General features: G+C 48.3%; 1 protein-coding gene across 1 annotated transcript in view; it reads right to left on the bottom strand.

Moving 5' to 3' along the window:
• Positions 1–2,240: 2,240 nt before the first annotated feature.
• LOC135057107 (uncharacterized) overlaps positions 2,241–22,765 on the bottom strand; it is a 180,757-nt gene continuing 160,232 nt past the window's right edge. Inside the window, 1 exon segment of the mRNA XM_063963008.1 lies at positions 2,241–3,891. Within this exon segment, the coding sequence (XP_063819078.1) occupies positions 2,306–3,891 (1,586 nt within the window). The 3' untranslated portion in view covers positions 2,241–2,305.

The following is a 22,765-nucleotide window of genomic DNA, read 5'->3' as shown; positions in this document are numbered from 1 at the left end:
CTTTCTGTCAGCAGGTTCCTTAAGGGCGGCCGTATCCGGGGACGGTAGTGCCACCTGTTTAGACAAGCGTGTGAGCGCTTTATTCACCCTAAGGGGTGTTTCCCAACGTGCCCTATCCTCTGGCGGGAAGGGGTATGATGCTAATAACTTTTTAGGAATTAACAGTTTTTATCGGGGGAAACCCACGCATCATCACACACTTCATTTAATTCCTCAGATGCAGGAAAAACTACAGGCAGTTTTTTCTCACCCAACATAATACCCTTTTTAGTGGTACTGGTATTATCAGAAATGTGTAAAAACATTTTCCATAGCCTCAATCATGTAACGTGTGGCCCTACTGGAAGTCACATTCGTCTCTTAATCGTCGACACTGGAGTCAGTATCCGTGTCGGCGTCTGTATCTGCCATCTGTGGTAACGGGCGTTTTAGAGCCCCAGATGGCTTTTGAGACACCTGGACAGGCACAGGCTGAGTCGCCGGCTGTCTCATGTCATCAATCTTTTGTAAAGAGCTGACACTGTCACATAATTCCTTCCATAAGCTCATCCACTCAGGTGTCGACTCCCTAGGGGGTGACATCTCTGTTACAGGCAATTGCTCCGCCTCCACCTCATTTTCCTCCTCATACATGTCGACACAACGTACCGACACACAGCACACACACAGGGAATGCTCTGATAGAGGACAGGACCCCACTAGCCCTTTGGGGAGACAGAGGGAGAGTATGCCAGCACACACCAGAGCGCTATATATATATACAGGGATAACCTTATATAAGTGTTTTTCCCCTTATAGCTGCTGTATTGTTATACTGCGCCTAATTAGTGCTCCCCTCTCTTTTTTAACCCCTTTCTGTAGTGTAGTAACTGCAGGGGAGAGCCAGGGAGCTTCCCTCCAACGGAGCTGTGAGAGAAAATGGCGCCAGTGTGCTGAGATAGGCTCCGCCCCCTTCTCGGCGGCCTTTTCTCCCGTTTTTCTGTGGAATCTGGCAGGGGTTAAAATTCATCCATATAGCCCTGGGGGCTATATGTGATGTATTTTCGCCAGCCAAGGTGTTTTTATTGCTGCTCAGGGCGCCCCCCCCCCTAGCGCCCTGCACCCTCAGTGACCGAAGTGTGCTGAGGAGCAATGGCGCACAGCTGCAGTGCTGTGCGCTACCTTGGTGAAGACAGGATGTCTTCTGTCGCCGATTTTTCCGGACCTCTTTTTGCTTCTGGCTCTGTAAGGGGGCCGGCGGCGCGGCTCTGGGACCGAGCTCCGAGGCTGGGCCTGTGTTCGGTCCCTCTGGAGCTAATGGTGTCCAGTAGCCTAAGAAGCCCAATCCACTCTGCACGCAGGTGAGTTCGCTTCTTCTCCCCTTAGTCCCTCGATGCAGTGAGCCTGTTGCCAGCAGGTCTCACTGAAAATAAAAAACCTAAAACTAAACTTTCACTAAGAAGCTCAGGAGCCCCTAGTGTGCACCCTTCTCGGCCGGGCACAAAAATCTAACTGAGGCTTGGAGGAGGGTCATAGGGGGAGGAGCCAGTGCACACCAGGTAGTCCTAAAGCTTTTACTTTTGTGCCCAGTCTCCTGCGGAGCCGCTATTCCCCATGGTCCTTACGGAGTTCCCAGCATCCACTAGGACGTCAGAGAAAAGATGTGCAGTTTCTGTCCCCTTCCTCAAAGCATAACCAGTCCACTTTGAGCGGGTACTGGTTGCAGAGGAAAATATCAGTAGGGGTCCCCCCGTATTTTTACAACTAGCACAGGGATCATGAAACAGTCCTGGTTCCAAAAATAAGGGGGGGGGGGGAGATGTAGGGGTTCCCAATATTTTTGCTATCTACACCGGGCTCCACTAGCCATGGAGATAATGTCACAGCCGGGGGACACGTTTATATTGGCCCCAGCAGCTGTGGCATAACCACCCCCTAACTAATTTGCCCAGGCTGGGGCACCATGGGGAGTGAGGACCCCCCAATAAAGGTAATCAGGGACTAAGGCTGAAGTCTGAGGTTATTCCCAACATCCCTGGTCTGTGGATGCCGAGTTAATAGTCGGATGTGTTTAAAAAATATATTAATATTGTCTTACTTGTGAACTACAGGACTCCGCAAGCCTTCCCCATATTGTTGCTATGTACAATGATACAATGTGTATATCTTGTTATATAGACTGCCTGGAGCTTTGACCAGTTGCCCAGAACGCAGTGATGACAATATACCTTTTACTACAAACTCTGTAAACAAATTTAGACTTAGTTTTAGATCATTTTTATTAGCTTTCACAATAAAGTATTGATGCTTCATATCTATCAGTTCATTAAAGTTGTTTTCCCCTTCTGTGAATTTTCTGATGTGAAACAAGATTTGATTTCCATAGAAAACATTTCCCTCACTCAGAGCATGGAAATGGCCTCTCACCTGTGTGACTTCTCAGATGTGTAACAAGATATGATTTCTGTGTAAAACATTTCCCACACTCAGAACATGGAAATGGCCTCTCACCTGTGTGACTTCTCTCATGTCTAACAAGAATAGATTTGCATGTAAAACATTTCCCACACTCAGGGCATGAAAATGGTTTCTCACCTGTGTGAATTCTCTGATGTGTAACGAGAATTGCTCTGCGTGCAAAACATTTCCCACATTCAGCGCATGGAAATGGTCTCTCACCTGTGTGACGTCTCCGATGTTTAACGAGAGCTGAGTTCTCTGCAAAACATTTCCCACATTCAGGGCATGGAAATGGCTTCTCACCTGTGTGACCTCTCTGATGTATAACGAGAATAGCTCTGCGTGCAAAACATTTCCCACATTCAGAGCATGAAAATGGTCTCTCACCTGTGTGACGTCTCTGATGTTTAATGAGAACAGGTTTGCATGCAAAAAATTTCCCACATTCAGAACATGGAAATGGTTTCTCACCTGTGTGAGATCTTTCATGTCTAATAAGATCTGATTTCAATTTAAAATATTCACCACACTCAGAGCATGGAAATGGTTTCTCACCTGTGTGACTTCGTTGATGTGTAACAAGATGTGATTTCTGTGTAAAACATTTCCCACATTCAGAACATGGAAATGGTCTCTCACCTGTGTGACGTCTCTGATGTTTAATGAGAACAGATTTGAATGCAAAAAAATTCCCACATTCAGAACATGGAAATGGTTTCTCACCTGTGTGAGTTCTTTCATGTCTAACAAGATCCGATTTCAATGTAAAATATTTCCCACACTCAGAGCATGGAAATGGTTTCTCACCTGTGTGACTTTTCTGATGTGTAACAAGATGTGATTTCTGTGTAAAACATTTCCCACACTCAGAACATAGAAATGGTCTCTCACCTGTGTGACGTCTCTGATGTTTAATGAGAATAGATTTGCATGCAAAAAAATTCCCACATTCAGAACATGGAAATGGTTTCTCACCTGTGTGCGATCTCTCATGTCTAACTAGATCTGATTTCTGTGCAAAACATTTCCCACACTCAGAACATGGAAATGGTCTCTCACCCGTGTGACGTCTCTGATGTTTAATGAGAATAGATTTGCATGCAAAACATTTCCCACACTCAGAGCATGGAAATGGGCTCTCACCCATCTTAGCTGGCTGATGGATAATACGCCTTGTGCTCTGTGTAAAACATCTACCATCTATAGAACCGGGAAAACCCCCATCTACTCTAAGAGCTGTGATAGATGGACCAAGATCTGTGTTATCAGGAGAACATTCCTCATGTTTAGAAGTAGCTGATGATATATCTGCATTGTGAGAGACTGAATATATAATTGAGGTAACAGGGCTTTCTCCCGGAGAATCTTGTGTTCTTGCGTTCTCTTCTATTTTACAATCTGGAGATAAACAGAGATGTTCTTCTGATGTATTCCAGTGGTGGTTTCCATCTGCTGAGAATAAAATAGCCGGATTTTAATACCTACCGGTAAATCCCTTTCTCGTAGTCCATAAGGGATACTGGGGTCTTAGTACAATGGAGTATAGATGGGGCCCAAAGGAGTCGGTGCACTTTAAATTTCTTCAACTGGGTGTGCTGGCTCCTCCCATCTATGCCCCCTCCTACAGCTGTATAGGTAAAACTGTGCTAGAAGGAGAATGGACATACTTGAGAGAAGGAACATAACAAGTGGTGAAATTCACACACCAGCACACCAATAACATAAAATGACTAGCAACGGCTGGTGACAAAACAGCAATAGTTAAAACTTTCACAAAGAAAAACCTGCAGACAAGTCAACGCACTGAGACGGGCACCCAGTATCCCTTAAGGACTACGAGAAAGGAATTTACCGGTAGGTATTAAAATCCCGTTTTTTCTAGCATCCATAAGGGATAATGGGGTCTTAGTACAATGGGAACGTCCCAAAGCTTCCAGGATGGGCGGGAATTTGCGGTGACGTCTGCAGCACCGCCTGCCCAAACTGGGTATCCTCTTTGGCCAGGGTATCGAACTTGTAGAGCTTCACAAAGGTGTTCTTCCCCGACCAGGTAGCAGCTCGGCATAATTGCAAGGCCGAGACTCCATGGGCAGCCATCCCAGGAAGACCCCACCGATCTTGTAGAGTGGGCCTTCAGAGACTGTGGAACAGGTAAGGCTGCCAACACATAGGCCTGTTGGATAGTCAGCCTAATCCAACGAGCAATGGACTGCTTAGAAGCAGGGCAGCTCTTTTTCTGCGCATCATATAGCATGAACAAGGAATCCATCTTTCTTATCCAAGCCATCCATTTGCTATAACTCTGCAAGGCTCGCACAGCATCCAACTACGCCGGAGGAGCAGAAGTGCCAGAACCAGATGGAACAACAATTTGTTAATTCAGGTGAAACGCAGAGACAACTTTCAGCAGGAAATGCTGCCTAGTCCTGAGATCTGCTCTGTCCTTGTAAAACACCAAGTAGGGACTTTTACACGAAAGAGTCCCCAATTCTGAAACACAACTAGGAGAAGCCAGGGCCAGTAACATCACCGTCTTCCACGTGAGGTACTTGTCTTCTACCGTCATCAGAGGTTCAACACAACCTTCAAATACCAGGGTGCTGTTTGCGGCACAAAAGAAGGTTGTATGTGAAGTACCCCTTGCAAGAAAGTCTGAACTTCAGGCAACATTGCCAATGTAAATGAAAATAGAGAGAGATGAAATCTGGACCTTAATAGAACTCAGACGTAAGCCCTTATCCACACCAGCCTGTAGGAAACGTAATAAACATCCCAAGTGAAACTCTGCAGGTGGATACGTGCATTCCTCGTACTAAGACATACCTTCTCCAGATATGATGATAGTGTTTTGATGTCACAGGTTTTCTGGCCTGAACCATAGTTGCAATAACCTTTCTGGAAAGGCCTTTGCGAGCTAGGATGTTCCGCTCAACCTCCATGCCGTCAAACGAAGTTGCCGTAAGTCCGGGTAGACGAACGGTCCTTGTTGAAGATCTCTTCTCACTGGCAGAGGCCAAGGGTCTTCGACGGACATGCCCAGAAGATACGCGTACCACGCCCTCAGAGGCCAATCCGGGGCAATAAGAATTGCCTGGACTCTCTGATTCCTGATTCGCATTAGCACCCTTGGGAGCAATGGAATTGGGGGAAACCGGTAGACCAGCCGGTAAGGCCAAGGCGATGTTAGCGCATCTATTGCCCTCGCCTGAGGGTCCCTGGTTTGTGAGCAATACCAGCTAAGCTTCTTGTTGAGTCGAGAAGCCATCATGTCTATTTGTGGGCAGCCCCACAGGATGATGATCTGCAGAAACACCTGTTGGTGGAGACCCCACTCTTACGGGTGGAGATCGTGACGACTCAGGAAATTTACTACCCAGTTGTCCACTCCCGGAATGAAGATTGCAGTCATAGCTCTTGCATTTATTTCTGCCCAGAGGAGTATCTTTGACACTTCTCGCATGCAGGCTCTGCTTTTTGTCCCTCCTAGTCGATTTATGTAAGCCACCGCCGTGGCGTTGTCAGACTGATCCTGGATCACTTGATCCTTGAGTAGAGGAGAGGCCTGAAGTAGAGCATTGTAGATCGCCCGTTACAGAATGTTGATCGGAAACAGGGCTTCGTGGGCTGACCACCTGCCCTGGAACTGAGCCCCTTGGGTGAGAGTTCCCCATCCTTTCAGACTTGCATGTGTCGTGAGGAGGATCCAATCCTGAATCCCTAAACTTCGACCTTCCAGTAGGTTTGAGGACTGTAGCCACTACAGGAGGGTAATCCTGGCCTGAGGTGACAGCCGTATTATCCAGTGCACCTGAAGATGTGAGCGGACCACTTGCTCTGGAGATCCAACTGAAATGTTCTGGCATGGAACCTTCCGTACTGGATTGCCTCGTATGAGGCTACCATTTTCCCCAATAATCTTATGCAAAGATGGATTTTTGAGGAGGCCGTAGAACCATTCGGACCATCTCCTGGAGTGTTCTTGCTTTGTCCTCTGGGGGAAAAACTTTGAGCCACAGTATCCAGAAACATTCCCAGGAACAGGAGCCGCTGCGTAGGCTCCAGGTGGGACTTCTTATATTGAGGATCCACCCATGGTGTCTCAGAAGCTGATGTCTATATGGAGCAATAGAAGCTCCCTGGATCTCGCCTCTATCAAGAGATCGTCCAGGTAAAGGACAATATTGACCCCCTGGGCCTGCAGCAGGAACATCATATTTGCCATTACCTTCGTGAAGACCCTCGGAGTTGTAGACAGGCCGAAGGGTAGCACTTGGAACTAGTAGTGATCATTCAGCAGGGCAAACCGCAGGCAAGCCTGGTGAGGCGGCCAAATCGGGATATGGAGATAGGCATCCTTTATATCCAGTGAGACAATGAACTCCCGTTCTTCCAGACCCACAATCACTGCTCGCAAGGATTCCATCTTGAACTTGAAAATCTTTAGGTAAGTGTTCAAGGATTTGAAATTCAGAATGGGCCTTACCGAACCATCCGGTTTCGGTACCACAAACAGGTTGGAGTAGTAACCCTTTCCCTGTTGTTGTAGTGGCACTGGAACAATGATTTGGGACTGGACCAACTTTTGGATGGCCTGTTGCAGAGTAGCTCGTGTATCCTCCAAAACTGGTAAGCTTGTTTTGAAAAATCATTGGGGAGGAGCGGTGTCGAACTCCAGCTTGTAGCCCTGAGAAATTAAGTCCTTTACCCAGGCAGGAGCTTTCCCAGATGCGGCTAAAGTGACTCAGTCGAACTCCCACCTTGAGATCCCCTCGGGGTGGTTAGACACCTTCATGCTGAGGCCTTAGTGGAAGCTGAACTGGTGCTCTGTTCCTGAGAACCTGCGCTGCTGGTTTTCTTCTTACCTCTGGTGCCTCCCAGAGGGGAGAAACGTGGATTTGCCAGCAGTAACCTTAGGCATCCACGTATCCAACTCAATCCCCGAATAGCCACTCCCCTGAGAAGGGAAGAGACTCCACACTGCGCTTGGAATCTGCATCCGCTATCCACTGACGCAGCCACAGGGCTCTGCGCGCCAACACTGCCATGGCAGAAGTCCTAGAATTAAGAGCACCTATTTCCTTGAGAGAATCACCAGGACGCGTGCAGTGTCTTGGATGTGTTTTATGAGGGTCACCGTAGTGACAAGTTACATATCCCCCGCAAGACCTCCTTGAATTTGAGTCGCCTTTGTATGACTGGCATGTGTCACCCAGCAACCCGCAAGCACAGGCCTTTGTGATACACCAGCCGCTGTGTAAATACACTTTAGTATAGTTTCTATTTTCCTATCCCTAGGGTCCTTTAATGTAAAAGGAGCCTGGAGCTGGCAGAACCACCTTTTTAGAGACGGGGAACTGATACGTCTACAGCTGGGGGTTCTTCCCAATTTTTCCTACCTTCTGGGGCAAATGGGAAAGTGTGCAAAAACCTTTTTGTCACCTGATATTTTTTATCAGGATTTTTCCAGGCTTGATTAAACATGTCATCTAGTTCCGGAGAATCAAGGAAAGTGATACTGAGTTTTTTCTGTGCCAAGAAAAACGACTGCGTTCCTGCAGCATCTTCTGAAGGGATTTTTAACACATCCCTGATAGCCAGTATGAGGGGCTCAATACACTGTGCAGAAGTGGAATCCTCTGTAGTAGGATCTAATTCCTCCCCCTCCTCCTGTACCTCTTCCTCAGAATCTGAAAGTAAATCAGGCAGCCCACGTTTATGTGGCCCTGAACTAGGGAGGGGGGTTGTTTATCATCTGCCTTTGCAGCTAGGTCTGCGACAGCCTGCTGCACCTGTTGTGTCTTCTGATTATTAGCAGTGAGCTGGGATGACCTATCTACCATCATAGTTTTTATGACACCGAGCCATGATGGCTCCTGACCCTCCCCCCCAGTCTCCTCACTAACTTGGGAGGACTGGCTGCATTGTTCACGATAGGAAGCCAGCCGTTGAGACAGAGAATCTGGTATGACATACACTGCATAATTGGTGTTTTAACATGTTTACAGTAGACAACACACACAGACAAGTATTATAATAGCAAGCCTCCCTTACTATATGTGAGAAGGAGACAGAGTGAGAGAGAGGGACAGCACACCCAGGCTTGTCAGGCTCAGTGAGACTGCAAGCTGCATATATACAGTATCACAGTGAAGCACCGGACTCCTTGTCCTTTGAATGACACTAATTGTGTACAATATGCGTCTCTCCCCCTTATTTACACCCCTGTACCAGTATCCATGAGTGTCTGGAAGATCTGTGTGTCCTTGCTACAAAGTTTAAAATAAACTGAAGAAAAAAATCCTCTGGAGCTCCAGAGTGTGTATCCTCTCCTGAGGGCACATTTTTCTAAACTGGCGGTAGGATGGGGCAAAGAAGGGAGGAGCCAGCACACTCAGTTAAAAAAAATGTAAAGTGCACCTACTCCTTTGTACCCCATATATACCCATTGTACTAAGTGATCCCCAGTATCCTTTATGGATGTTAGAGAAATATACTGGTAGGATAATTGGATCATAACAAAATTAACCCTAGCGTGTGTGCGTGTACACGTGATAGGGAATATAGAGTGTAAGCTCCACTGGGGCAGGGGCTGAAGCGAATGGGCAAATATTCTCTGTAAAGCGCTGCGGAATATGTATGCGCTATATGAATAACTTGTAATAATAAATAAGTATTGCTCCACAGCCGCCAGCGCTCACATGACCTGGTGGCTCACTCTTGCCAGGCGTCTCAGGTCACATGGTGTCAGAAGGCCGGTTCTATGGGGACACATCAGTACCTATAGTTTACAAAGACTTATCTGTCTACTATTAAACTTCATTTGGTTCCGCTCAGTGCTTAGACACCTTATTTCCCCGCTGTCTGCGGATATTAGAGGCTGATATTATGTATGTCCCCCTTTTAAAGTTCCCCATGTGGACTAATTGTATAAATGTATTGTCTTTTTTTATAAGTCCCCTATTTTGAATAACTGTATACATTTATTGCCATATGTAACTTCATTGTAATAATAAGATTTTACTTACCGATAAATCTATTTCTCGGAGTCCGTAGTGGATGCTGGGGTTCCTGAAAGGACCATGGGGAATAGCGGCTCCGCAGGAGACAGGGCACAAAAAGTAAAGCTTTTTCCGATCAGGTGGTGTGCACTGGCTCCTCCCCCTATGACCCTCCTCCAGACTCCAGTTAGGTACTGTGCCCGGACGAGCGTACACAATAAGGGAGGATTTTGAATCCCGGGTAAGACTCATACCAGCCACACCAATCACACCGTACAACTTGTGATCTAAACCCAGTTAACAGTATGATAACAGCGGAGCCTCTGAAAGATGGCTTCCTACAACAATAACCCGAATAAGTTAACAATAACTATGTACAATTTATGCAGATAATCCGCACTTGGGATGGGCGCCCAGCATCCACTACGGACTCCGAGAAATAGATTTATCGGTAAGTAAAATCTTATTTTCTCTATCGTCCTAGTGGATGCTGGGGTTCCTGAAAGGACCATGGGGATTATACCAAAGCTCCCAAACGGGCGGGAGAGTGCGGATGACTCTGCAGCACCGAATGAGAGAACTCCAGGTCCTCCTTAGCCAGAGTATCAAATTTGTAAAATTTTACAAACGTGTTCTCCCCTGACCACGTAGCTGCTCGGCAAAGTTGTAATGCCGAGACCCCTCGGGCAGCCGCCCAAGATGAGCCCACCTTCCTTGTGGAGTGGGCCTTTACAGATTTAGGCTGTGGCAGGCCTGCCACAGAATGTGCCAGTTGGATTGTGCTACAGATCCAACAAGCAATCGTCTGCTTAGACGCAGGAGCACCCATCTTGTTGGGTGCATACAATATAAACAACGAGTCAGATTTTCTGACTCCAGCTGTTCTTGCAATATATATTTTTAATGCTCTGACAACGTCCAGTAACTTGGAGTCCTCCAAGTCACTTGTAGCCGCAGGCACTACAATAGGCTGGTTCAGATGAAATGCTGACACCACCTTAGGGAGAAAATGCGGACGAGTCCGCAGTTCTGCCCTGTCCGAATGGAAAATCAGATATGGGCTTTTGTAAGATAAAGCTGCCAATTCTGACACTCTCCTGGCAGAAGCCAGGGCTAGAAGCATGGTCACTTTCCAAGTGAGATATTTCAAATCCACCTTATTTAGTGGTTCAAACCAATGAGATTTTAGAAAATCCAAAACTACATTGAGATCCCACGGTGCCACTGGAGGCACCACAGGAGGCTGTATATGCAGCACTCCCTTCACAAAGGTCTGGACTTCAGGGACTGAAGCCAATTCTTTTTGAAAGAAAATCGACAGGGCCGAAATTTGAACCTTAATAGATCCCAATTTGAGACCCATAGACAATCCTGATTGCAGGAAATGTAGGAATCGACCCAGTTGAAATTCCTCCGTCGGAGCACTCCGATCTTCGCACCACGCAACATATTTTCGCCAAATTCGGTGATAATGTTGCACGGTTACTTCTTTCCTTGCTTTAATCAAAGTAGGAATGACTTCTTCCGGCATGCCTTTTTCCATTAGGATCCAGCGTTCAACCGCCATGCCGTCAAACGCAGCCGCGGTAAGTCTTGAAACAGACAGGGACCCTGCTGAAGCAAGTCCCTCCTTAGAGGTAGAGGCCACGGATCTTCCGTGATCATCTCTTGAAGTTCCGGGTACCAAGTCCTTTGCCGTATAATTCTCAATACTTTTGGTATGAGAGGCAGAGGAGGAAACACATACACCGACTGGTACACCCAAGGCGTTACCAGCGCGTCCACAGCTATTGCCTGCGGATCTCTTGACCTGGCGCAATACCTGTCCAGTTTTTTGTTGAGGCGAGACGCCATCATGTCCACCATTGGTCTTTCCCAACGGGTTACCAGCATGTGGAAGACTTCTGGATGAAGTCCCCACTCTCCCGGGTGAAGATCGTGTCTGCTGAGGAAGTCTGCTTCCCAGTTGTCCACTCCCGGGATGAACACTGCTGATAGCGCTATCACATGATTCTCTGCCCAGCGAAGAATCCTTGCAGCTTCTGCCATTGCACTCCTGCTTCTTGTGCCGCCCTGTCTGTTCACATGGGCGACTGCCGTGATGTTGTCCGACTGGATCAACACCGGTTTTCCCTGAAGCAGAGGTTCTGCCTGGCTTAGAGCATTGTATATTGCTCTTAGTTCCAGAATGTTTATGTGAAGAGACGTTTCCAGGCTCGTCCATACTCCCTGGAAGTTTCTTCCTTGTGTGACTGCTCCCCAGCCTCTCAGGCTGGCGTCCGTGGTCACCAGGATCCAATCCTGTATGCCGAATCTGCGGCCCTCCAATAGATGAGGACTCTGCAACCACCACAGAAGAGACACCCTTGTCCTTGGAGACAGGGTTATCCGTAGGTGCATCTGAAGATGCGACCCTGACCATTTGTCCAACAGATCCCTTTGGAAAATTCTTGCGTGGAATCTGCCGAATGGAATTGCTTCGTAAGAAGCCACCATTTTTCCCAGGACTCTTGTGCATTGATGTACAGACACCTTTCCTGGTTTTAGGAGGTTCCTGACAAGCTCGGATAACTCCTTGGCTTTTTCCTCCGGGAGAAAAACCTTTTTCTGAACCGTGTCCAGAATCATCCCTAGGAACAGCAGACGAGTTGTCGGCATTAACTGGGATTTTGGAATATTCAGAATCCACCCGTGCTGTTTTAGCACTTCTTGAGACAGTGCTAATCCCATCTCTAGCTGTTCTCTGGACCTCGCCCTTATTAGGAGATCGTCCAAGTATGGGATAATTAATACGCCTTTTCTTCGAAGAAGAATCATCATCTCGGCCATTACCTTTGTAAAGATCCGAGGTGCCGTGGACAATCCGAACGGCAGCGTCTGAAACTGATAGTGACAGTTTTGTACAACGAACCTGAGGTACCCCTGGTGTGAGGGGTAAATTGGAACGTGGAGATACGCATCCTTGATGTCCAAGGATACCATAAAGTCCCCCTCTTCCAGGTTCGCTATCACTGCTCTGAGTGACTCCATTTTGAACTTGAACTTCTTTATGTACAGGTTCAAGGACTTCAGATTTAGAATAGGCCTTACCGAGCCATCCGGCTTCGGTACCACAAAAAGAGTGGAATAATACCCCTTCCCTTGTTGTAGAAGAGGTACCTTGACTATCACCTGCTGAGAGTACAGCTTGTGAATGGCTTCCAAAACCGTCTCCCTTTCGGAGGGGGACGTTGGTAAAGCAGACTTCAGGAAACGGCGAGGTGGATCCGTCTCTAATTCCAACCTGTACCCTTGAGATATTATCTGCAGGATCCAGGGATCTACCTGCGAGTGAGCCCACTGCGCGCTGTAATTTTTGAGACGACCGCCCACCATCCCCGAGTCCGCTTGAGAAGCCCCAGCGTCATGCTGAGGGCTTTTGTAGAAGCCGGGGAGGGCTTCTGTTCCTGGGAAGGAGCTGCGTGTTGCTGTCTCTTCCCTCGACCTTTGCCTCGTGGCAGATATGAATAGCCCTTTGCTCTCTTATTTTTGAAGGAACGAAAGGGCTGCGGTTGAAAAGTCGGTGCCTTTTTCTGTGGGGGAGTGACTTGAGGTAGAAAGGTGGATTTCCCGGCTGTAGCCGTGGCCACCAAATCTGATAGACCGACTCCAAATAACTCCTCCCCTTTATACGGCAAAACTTCCATATGCCGTTTTGAATCCGCATCACCTGACCACTGTCGCGTCCATAAAGCTCTTCTGGCCGAAATGGACATAGCACTTACCCGTGATGCCAGTGTGCAGATATCCCTCTGTGCATCACGCATATAAAGAAATGCATCCTTTATTTGTTCTAACGACAGTAAAATATTGTCCCTGTCCAGGGTATCAATATTTTCAATCAGGGACTCTGACCAAACTACCCCAGCACTGCCCATCCAGGCAGTCGCTACAGCTGGTCGTAGTATAACACCTGCATGTGTGTATATACTTTTTTGGATATTTTCCATCCTCCTATCTGATGGATCTTTAAGTGCGGCCGTCTCAGGAGAGGGTAACGCCACTTGTTTAGATAAGCGTGTTAGCGCCTTGTCCACCCTAGGAGGTGTTTCCCAGCGCTCCCTAACCTCTGGCGGGAAAGGGTATAATGCCAATAATTTCTTTGAAATTATCAGTTTTTTATCAGGGGCAACCCACGCTTCATTACACACGTCATTTAATTCTTCTGATTCAGGAAAAACTATAGGTAGTTTTTTCATACCCCACATAATACCCTGTTTAGTGGTACCTGTAGTATCAGCTAAATGTAACGCCTCCTTCATTGCCAAAATCATATAACGTGTGGCCCTACTGGAAAATACGGTTGATTCGTCACCGTCACCACTGGAGTCATCGCCTGTGTCTGGGTCTGTGTCGACCGACTGAGGCAAAGGGCGTTTCACAGCCCCTGACGGTGTTTGAGTCGCCTGGACAGGCACTAATTGATTGTCCGGCCGCCTCATGTCGTCAAACGACTGCTTTAGCGTGTTGACACTATCCCGTAGTTCCATAAATAAAGGCATCCATTCCGGTGTCGACTCCCTAGGGGGTGACATCCTCATATTTGGCAATTGCTCCGCCTCCACACCAATATCGTCCTCATACATGTCGACACACACGTACCGACACATAGCAGACACACAGGGAATGCTCCTAACGAAGACAGGACCCACTAGCCCTTTGGGGAGACAGAGGGAGAGTTTGCCAGCACACACCAAAAGCGCTATATATATATATCAGGGATAGCCTTATAATAAGTGCTCCCTTATAGCTGCTTTGTTATATCAAATTATCGCCATAAATGTGCCCCCCCCTCTCTGTTTTACCCTGTTTCTGTAGTGCAGTGCAGGGGAGAGACTTGGGAGCCGTCCTGACCAGCGGAACTGTGAGAGGAAATGGCGCCGTGTGCTGAGGAGATAGACCCCGCCCCTTTTCTGGCGGGCTCGTCTCCCGCTATTTAGAGAAATCAGGCAGGGGTTAAATATCTCCATATAGCCTCTAGGGCTATATGTGAGGTATTTTTAGCCTTTATAGGTAATCATTTTGCCTCCCAGGGCGCCCCCCTCCCAGCGCCCTGCACCCTCAGTGACTGCCGTGTGAAGTGTGCTGAGAGGAAAATGGCGCACAGCTGCAGTGCTGTGCGCTACCTTTTGAAGACTGCAGGAGTCTTCAGCCGCCGATTCTGGACCTCTTCTGTCTTCAGCATCTGCAAGGGGGCCGGCGGCGTGGCTCCGGTGACCATCCAGGCTGTACCCGTGATCGTCCCTCTGGAGCTTGATGTCCAGTAGCCAAGAAGCCAATCCATCCTGCACGCAGGTGAGTTGACTCCTTCTCCCCTCAGTCCCTCGCTGCAGTGATCCTGTTGCCAGCAGGAATCACTGTAAAATAAAAAACCTAGCTAAACTTTTTCTAAGCAGCTCTTTAGGAGAGCCACCTAGATTGCACCCTTCTCGGCCGGGCACAAAAATCTAACTGGAGTCTGGAGGAGGGTCATAGGGGGAGGAGCCAGTGCACACCACCTGATCGGAAAAAGCTTTACTTTTTGTGCCCTGTCTCCTGCGGAGCCGCTATTCCCCATGGTCCTTTCAGGAACCCCAGCATCCACTAGGACGATAGAGAAATATATGTTTTTAGCTTTAAAAATGAACAACTGCAAGTATTGCCATGATGTTATTGGTCAGCAATGACCATGTGATGTTTGAGGCAATGAATAAATAGTCAGGGCAGAGAACTCAGAAGCACTTCTTGATACAGAGAAGAATGCTCCTTGAAACGCGTTGAAGCCGCTGGAGAGACCACTCGATGCAGGAGGAAACCGGTAACATCCACAAACATTGGGTGAAGCCGGTGTAACATTGCATCCGGTCACTGCAGCCCGGGCCATGTGCACCACCTGCACTATCCGAGGACTGTGTGTTTCCCCACAAACAAGTGGTATACCAAACTGGTATTTTCTAAATTGACTGTATATTTTAAATACATCTTTTTAAAACCTCTACTGGGATGCAATCCTTGCCTGAAGTGAAGGTCGTTCAGCTTGGATGAAAGATACCTTTATTTGAACATGAGATAGAAATTTAAAGTAAGTGTAATTCTAAATTTTAGTGAAGAAATGCCTTGTTTGATGTGTGTAAAGAAACTGCTACGCTGGGCCGGACGGAGCTTAATTTATTTGGTAAGCGAATATAGATTTTGTCGCCCCTTAGTGGGATAAGCTTTATAAAGGGACAGCGTACAAAAAGGGGTGTGGTCTCACAAGGAAGGGGTGTGGCCACCACACAATAGTACCCCCAATGATACAAGGAGATAGTAAGTGACTAGGGAGGCAGGGGTGACAGGGAGATAGTGGTGACCGGGGAGGCAGTGGGTGACTGGGAGATAGTGGGAGACAGGAAGATAGTGGGTGACTGGGGAGGCAGGGGTGACAGGAAGATAGTGGGTGACAGGGAGATAGTGGGTGACCAGGTTTCATGAGATAGCGATCTTGTATGTAGTTAAAAATAAGTTTTTACTTACCGATAAATCTATTTCTCGTAGTCCGTAGTGGATGCTGGGGACTCCGTCAGGACCATGGGGAATAGCGGCTCCGCAGGAGACAGGGCACAAAAGTAAAAGCTTTAGGATCAGGTGGTGTGCACTGGCTCCTCCGCCTATGACCCTCCTCCAAGCCTCAGTTAGGATACTGTGCCCGGACGAGCGTACACAATAAGGAAGGATTTTGAATCCCGGGTAAGACTCATACCAGCCACACCAATCACACTGTACAACCTGTGATCTGAACCCAGTTAACAGCATGATAACAGCGGAGCCTCTGAAAAGATGGCTCACAACAATAATAACCCGATTTTTGTAACAATAACTATGTACAAGTATTGCAGACAATCCGCACTTGGGATGGGCGCCCAGCATCCACTACGGACTACGAGAAATAGATTTATCGGTAAGTAAAATCTTATTTTCTCTGACGTCCTAGTGGATGCTGGGGACTCCGTCAGGACCATGGGGATTATACCAAAGCTCCCAAACGGGCGGGAGAGTGCGGATGACTCTGCAGCACCGAATGAGAGAACTCCAGGTCCTCTTTAGCCAGGGTATCAAATTTGTAGAATTTTACAAACGTGTTCTCCCCCGACCACGTAGCTGCTCGGCAGAGTTGTAATGCCGAGACCCCTCGGGCAGCCGCCCAGGATGAGCCCACCTTCCTTGTGGAATGGGCCTTGACAGATTTAGGCTGTGGCAGGCCTGCCACAGAATGTGCAAGTTGAAATGTGCTACAAATCCAACGAGCAATCGTCTGCTTAGAAGCAAGAGCACCCAGTTTGTTGGGTGCATACAGGATAACAGCGAGTCAGTTTTCCTGACTCCAGCCGTCCTGGAAACCTATATTTTCAGGGCCCTGACAACATCTAGCAACTTGGAGTCCTCCAAGTCCCTAGTAGCCGCAGGTACCACAATAAGCTGGTTCAGGTGAAACGCTGACACCACCTTAGGAAGAAACTGGGGACGAGTCCGCAGCTCTGCCCTGTCCGAATGGACAATCAGATATGGCTTTTGTGAGACAAAGCCGCCAATTCTGACACTCGCCTGGCCGAGGCCAGGGCCAACAGCATGGTCACTTTTCATGTGAGATATTTCAAATCCACAGATTTGAGCGGTTTAAAATGTGATTTGAGGAATCCCAGAACTACGTTGAGATCCCACAGTGCCACTGGAGGCACAAAAAGGGGGTTGTATATGCAATACTCCCTTGACAAACTTCTGGACTTCAGGAACTGAAGCCAATTCTTTCTGGAAGAAAATTGACAGGGCCGAAATTTGAACCTTAATGGACCCCAATTTGAGGCCCATAGACACTCCTGTTTGCAGGAAATGCAGGAATCGACCGAGTTGAAATTTCTTCGTGGGGCCTTCCTGGCCTCACACCACGCAACATATTTTCGCCACATGTGGTGATAATGTTTTGCGGTCACCTCCTTCCTGGCTTTGACCAGGGTAGGAATGACCTCTTCCGGAATGCCTTTTTCCTTTAGGATCTGGCGTTCCACCGCCATGCCGTCAAACGCAGCCGCGGTAAGTCTTGGAACAGACCTGGTACTTGCTGAAGCAAGTCCCTTCTTAGCGGCAGAGGCCATGAGTCCTCTGTGAGCATTTCTGGAAGTTCCGGGTGCCACGTCCTTCTTGGCCAATCCGGAGCCACGAGTATAGTTCTTACTCCTCTACTTCTTATAATTCTCAGTACCTTGGTTATGAGAAGCAGAGGAGGGAACACATACACCGACTGGTACACCCACGGTGTTACCAGAACGTCCACAGATATTGCTTGAGGGTCTCTTGACCTGGCGCAATACCTGTCCAGTTTTTTGTTCAGGCGGGACGCCATCATGTCCACCTTTGGTCTTTCCCAACGGTTCACAATCATGTGGAATACTTCCCGATGAAGTCCCCACTCTCCCGGGTGGAGGTCGTGCCTGCTGAGGAAGTCTGCTTCCCAGTTGTCCACTCCCGGAATGAACACTGCTGACAGTGCTATCACATGATTTTTCGCCCAGCGAAGAATCCTTGCAGTTTCTGCCATTGCCCTCCTGCTTCTTGTGCCGCCCTGTCTGTTTACGTGGGCGACTGCCGTGATGTTGTCCCACTGGATCAATACCGGCTGACCTTGAAGCAGAGGTCTTGCTAAGCTTAGAACATTGTAAATTGCCCTTAGCTCCAGTATATTTATGTGGAGAGAAGTCTCCAGACTTGATCACACTCCCTGGAAATTTTTTCCCTGTGTGACTGCTCCCCAGCCTCTCAGGCTGGCATCCGTGGTCACCAGGACCCAGTCCTGAATGCCGAATCTGCGGCCCTTTAGTAGATGAGCACTCTGCAGCCACCGCAGAAGAAACACCCTTGTCCTTGGAGACAGGATTATCCGCTGATGCATCTGAAGATGCGATCCGGACCATTTTTCCAGCAGATCCCACTGAAAAGTTCTTGCGTGAAATCTACCGAATGGAATCGCTTCGTAAGAAGCCACCATTTTTCCCAGGACCCTTGTGCAATGATGCACTGACACTTTTCCTGGTTTTAGGAGGTTCCTGACTAGCTCGGATAACTCCCTGGCTTTCTTCTCAGGGAGAAACACCTTTTTCTGGACTGTGTCCAGAATCATCCCTAGGAACAGCAGACGTGTCGTCGGCGGTTTTGGAATATTTAGAATCCACCCGTGCTGTCGTAGAACTACTTGAGATAGTGCTACTCCGACCTCCAACTGTTCTCTGGACCTTGCCCCTATCAGGAGATCGTCCATTTTCTTTGAAGAAGAATCATCATTTCGGCCATTACCTTGGTAAGGACCCGGGGTGCCGTGGACAATCCAACCGGCAGCGTCTGAAACTGATAGTGACAGTTCTGTACCACGAACCTGAGATACCCTTGGTGAGAAGGGCAAATTGGGACATGGAGGTAAGCATCCCTGATGTCCCGGGACACCATATAGTCCCCTTCTTCCTGGTTCGCTATCACTGCTCTGAGTGACTCCATCTTGATTTGAACCTTTGTATGTAAGTGTTCAACTATTTCAGATTTAGAATAGGTCTCACCGAGCCGTCTGGCTTCAGTACCACAATATAGTGTGGAATAATACCCCTTTCCTTGTTGTAGGAGGGGTACTTTGATTATCACCTGCTGGGAATACAGCTTGTGAATTGTTTCCACTACTGCCTCCCTGTCGGAGGGAGACGTTGGTAAAGCTGACTTCAGGAACCTGCGAGGGGGAGACGTCTCGAATTTCCAATCTGTACCCCTGGGATACTACTTGTAGGATCCAGGGGTCCACTTGCGAGTGAGCCCACTGCGTGCTGAAACTCTTGAGACGACCCCCCCCACCGCACCTGAGTCCGCTTGTACGGCCCCAGCGTCATGCTGAGGACTTGGCAGAAGCGGTGGAGGGCTTCTGTTTTTGGGAATGGGCTGCCTGCTGCAGTCTTCTTCCCTTTCCTCTATCCCATGGCAGATATGACTGGCCTTTTGCCCGCTTGCCCTTATGGGGACGAAAGGACTGAGGCTGAAAAGACGTTGTCTTTTTCTACTTTATACGGCAATACTTCCATGTGCCGTTTGGAATCTGCATCACCTGACCACTGTCGTGTCCATAAACAACTTCTGGCAGATATGGACATCGCACTTACTCTTGATGCCAGAGTGCAAATATCCCTCTGTGCATCTCGCATATATAGAAATGCATCCTTTAAATGCTCTATAGTCAATAAAATACTGTCCCTGTCAAGGGTATCAATATTTTCAGTCAGGGAATCCGACCAAGCCACCCCAGCGCTGCACATCCAGGCTGAGGCGATCGCTGGTCGCAGTATAACACCAGTATGTGTGTATATACTTTTTAGGATATTTTCCAGCCTCCTATCAGCTGGCTCCTTGAGGGCGGCCCTATCTGGAGACGGTACCGCCACTTGTTTTGATAAGCGTGTGAGCGCCTTATCCACCCTAAGGGGTGTTTCCCAATGCGCCCTAACTTCTGGCGGGAAAGGGTATACCGCCAATAATTTTCTATCGGGGGAAACCCACGCATCATCACACACTTCATTTAATTTATCTGATTCAGGAAAAACTACAGGTAGTTTTTTCACACTCCACATAATACCCTTTTTTGTGGTACTTGTAGTATCAGAAATATGTAACACCTCCTTCATTGCCCTTAACAAGTAACGTGTGGCCCTAAAGGAAAATACGTTTGTTTCTTCACCGTCGACACTGGAGTCAGTGTCCGTGTCTGTGTCGACCGACTGAGGTAAAAGGACGTTTTAACGCCCCTGACGGTGTTTGAGACGCCTGGACAGGTACTAATTGGTTTGCCGGCCGTCTCATGTCGTCAACCGACCTTGCAGCGTGTTGACATTATCACGTAATTCCTTAAATAAGCCATCCATTCCGGTGTCGACTCCCTAGAGAGTGACATCACCATTACAGGCAATTGCTCCGCCTCCTCACCAACATCGTCCTCATACATGTCGACACACACGTACCGACACACAGCACACACACAGGGAATGCTCTGATAGAGGACAGGACCCCACTAGCCCTTTGGGGAGACAGAGGGAGAGTTTGCCAGCACACACCAAAAACGCTATAATTATACAGGGACAACCTTTATATAAGTGTTTTTCCCTTATAGCATTTTAATATATATAGTCATATCGCCAAATAAGTGCCCCCCCTCTCTGTTTTAACCCTGTTTCTGTAGTGCAGTGCAGGGGAGAGCCTGGGAGCCTTCCCACCAGCATTTCTGTGAGGGAAAATGGCGCTGTGTGCTGAGGAGAAAAGGCCCCGCCCCCTTTTCGGCGGGCTTCTTCTCCCGTTTTTCTGAGACCTGGCAGGGGTTAAATACATCCATATAGCCCCCAGGGGCTATATGTGATGTATTTTTAGCCAGAATAAGGTACTATCATTGCTGCCCAGGGCGCCCCCCCAGCGCCCTGCACCCTCAGTGACCGCTGCTATGAAGTGTGCTGACAACAATGGCGCACAGCTGCAGTGCTGTGCGCTACCTTATGAAGACTGAAAAGTCTTCTGCCGCCGGTTTCTGGACCTCTTCACTTTTCGGCATCTGCAAGGGGGTCGGCGGCGCGGCTCCGGGACGAACCCCAGGGTGAGACCTGTGTTCCGACTCCCTCTGGAGCTAATGGTGTCCAGTAGCCTAAGAAGCCAATCCATCCTGCACGCAGGTGAGTTCACTTCTCTCCCCTAAGTCCCTCGATGCAGTGAGCCTGTTGCCAGCAGGACTCACTGAAAATAAAAAACCTAACAAAACTTTTACTCTAAGCAGCTCTTTAGGAGAGCCACCTAGATTGCACCCTTCTCGGCCGGGCACAAAAATCTAACTAACTGAGGCTTGGAGGAGGGTCATAGGGGGAGGAGCCAGTGCACACCACCTGATCCTAAAGCTTTTACTTTTGTGCCCTGTCTCCTGCGGAGCCGCTATTCCCCATGGTCCTGACGGAGTCCCCAGCATCCACTAGGACGTCAGAGAAAAAGTAAATAAGCTTGTATATTTCAATTGGGTCTTATTCACACAGTGTAAAATTCTCTATATTTCTGTATCCTCAATGTCTTATAACTGTTTATTGGCAGTCATCCACAGGCATTAGCTCCCCCTTCTGTGTCACAGTGCTATCTCCTATTGCTGCACTGTATATCACGCGTGGCGCATGGTGCCGGCCGCTGAAGTGGGGTATGTGGGATTACTTTTAACGATTACTCACCACTCCTTGTAGAGAGAATGTACCCCACACCACACGCTGCTCGCGGTGATCCGGTTCCGTAGTGGAGTGCGAGAGTGTGCCAGCAAACTTTCTAGACACTCCTGTACAAGTCTAGCAGCAATGAGCAGACAGCAGGCTGGCGGGAGGTGATGGCTGGCTGGATGGTGGGCAGCGGCAGCCGCGGGTGACCAAAGGGCAAATGTAGGATTTGTAAGAGGGGTTTCTGTATATATACACACACACATATATATATATATATATATATATATATGTTAGGGTGGGGGAGAGCAGTATAATAGGGGCTGATGGACCCTGATGTATGAGATACACCAGAGAGTGTGGAGAGGAGACTGGTCAGATCTCTGGGCTGGTAACACACAGTGACATGATGTGAGGGGAGAGCAGGAGTATAATAGGGGCTGATGGCTCCTGATGTATGAGATACTCCAGAGAGTGTGGGGAGGAGACTGGTCAGATCTCTGGGCTGGTAACACACAGTGACATGATGTGAGGGGGAGAGCAGGAGTATAATAGAGGCTGATGGCGCCTGATGTATGAGATACACCAGAGAGTGTGGGGAGGAGACTGGTCAGATCTCTGGGCTGGTAACACACAGTGACATGATGTGAGGGGGAGAGCAGGAGTATAATAGGGGCGGATGGCTCCTGATGTATGAGATACACCAGAGAGTGTGGGGAGGAGACTGGTCAGATCTCTGGGCTGGTAACACAGTGACATCATGTGATGGGGAGAGCAGGAGTATAATAGGGGCTGATGGCTCTGATGTATGAGATACACCAGAGAGTGTGAGGAGGAGACTGGTCAGATCTCTGGGCTGGTAACACACAGTGACATGATGTGAGGGGGAGAGCAGCAGTATAATAGGGGCTGATGGGTCCTGATGTATGAGATACACCAGAGAGTGTAGGGAGGAGACTGGTAAGATCTCTGTGCTGGTAACACACAGTGACATGATGTGAGGGGGAGAGCAAGAGTATAATAGGGGCTGAGTGGGGATTTTCGCACTGGACTTAAATTATAGTTCACTTA

The sequence above is a fragment of the Pseudophryne corroboree genome, chromosome 3 (genome assembly GCF_028390025.1).
Source record: "Pseudophryne corroboree isolate aPseCor3 chromosome 3, aPseCor3.hap2, whole genome shotgun sequence".
NCBI lineage: Eukaryota > Metazoa > Chordata > Amphibia > Anura > Myobatrachidae > Pseudophryne > Pseudophryne corroboree.
The sequence above is the reverse complement of the archived record's forward strand: the minus strand, read 5'-3'. Positions and strand labels throughout refer to the sequence as shown.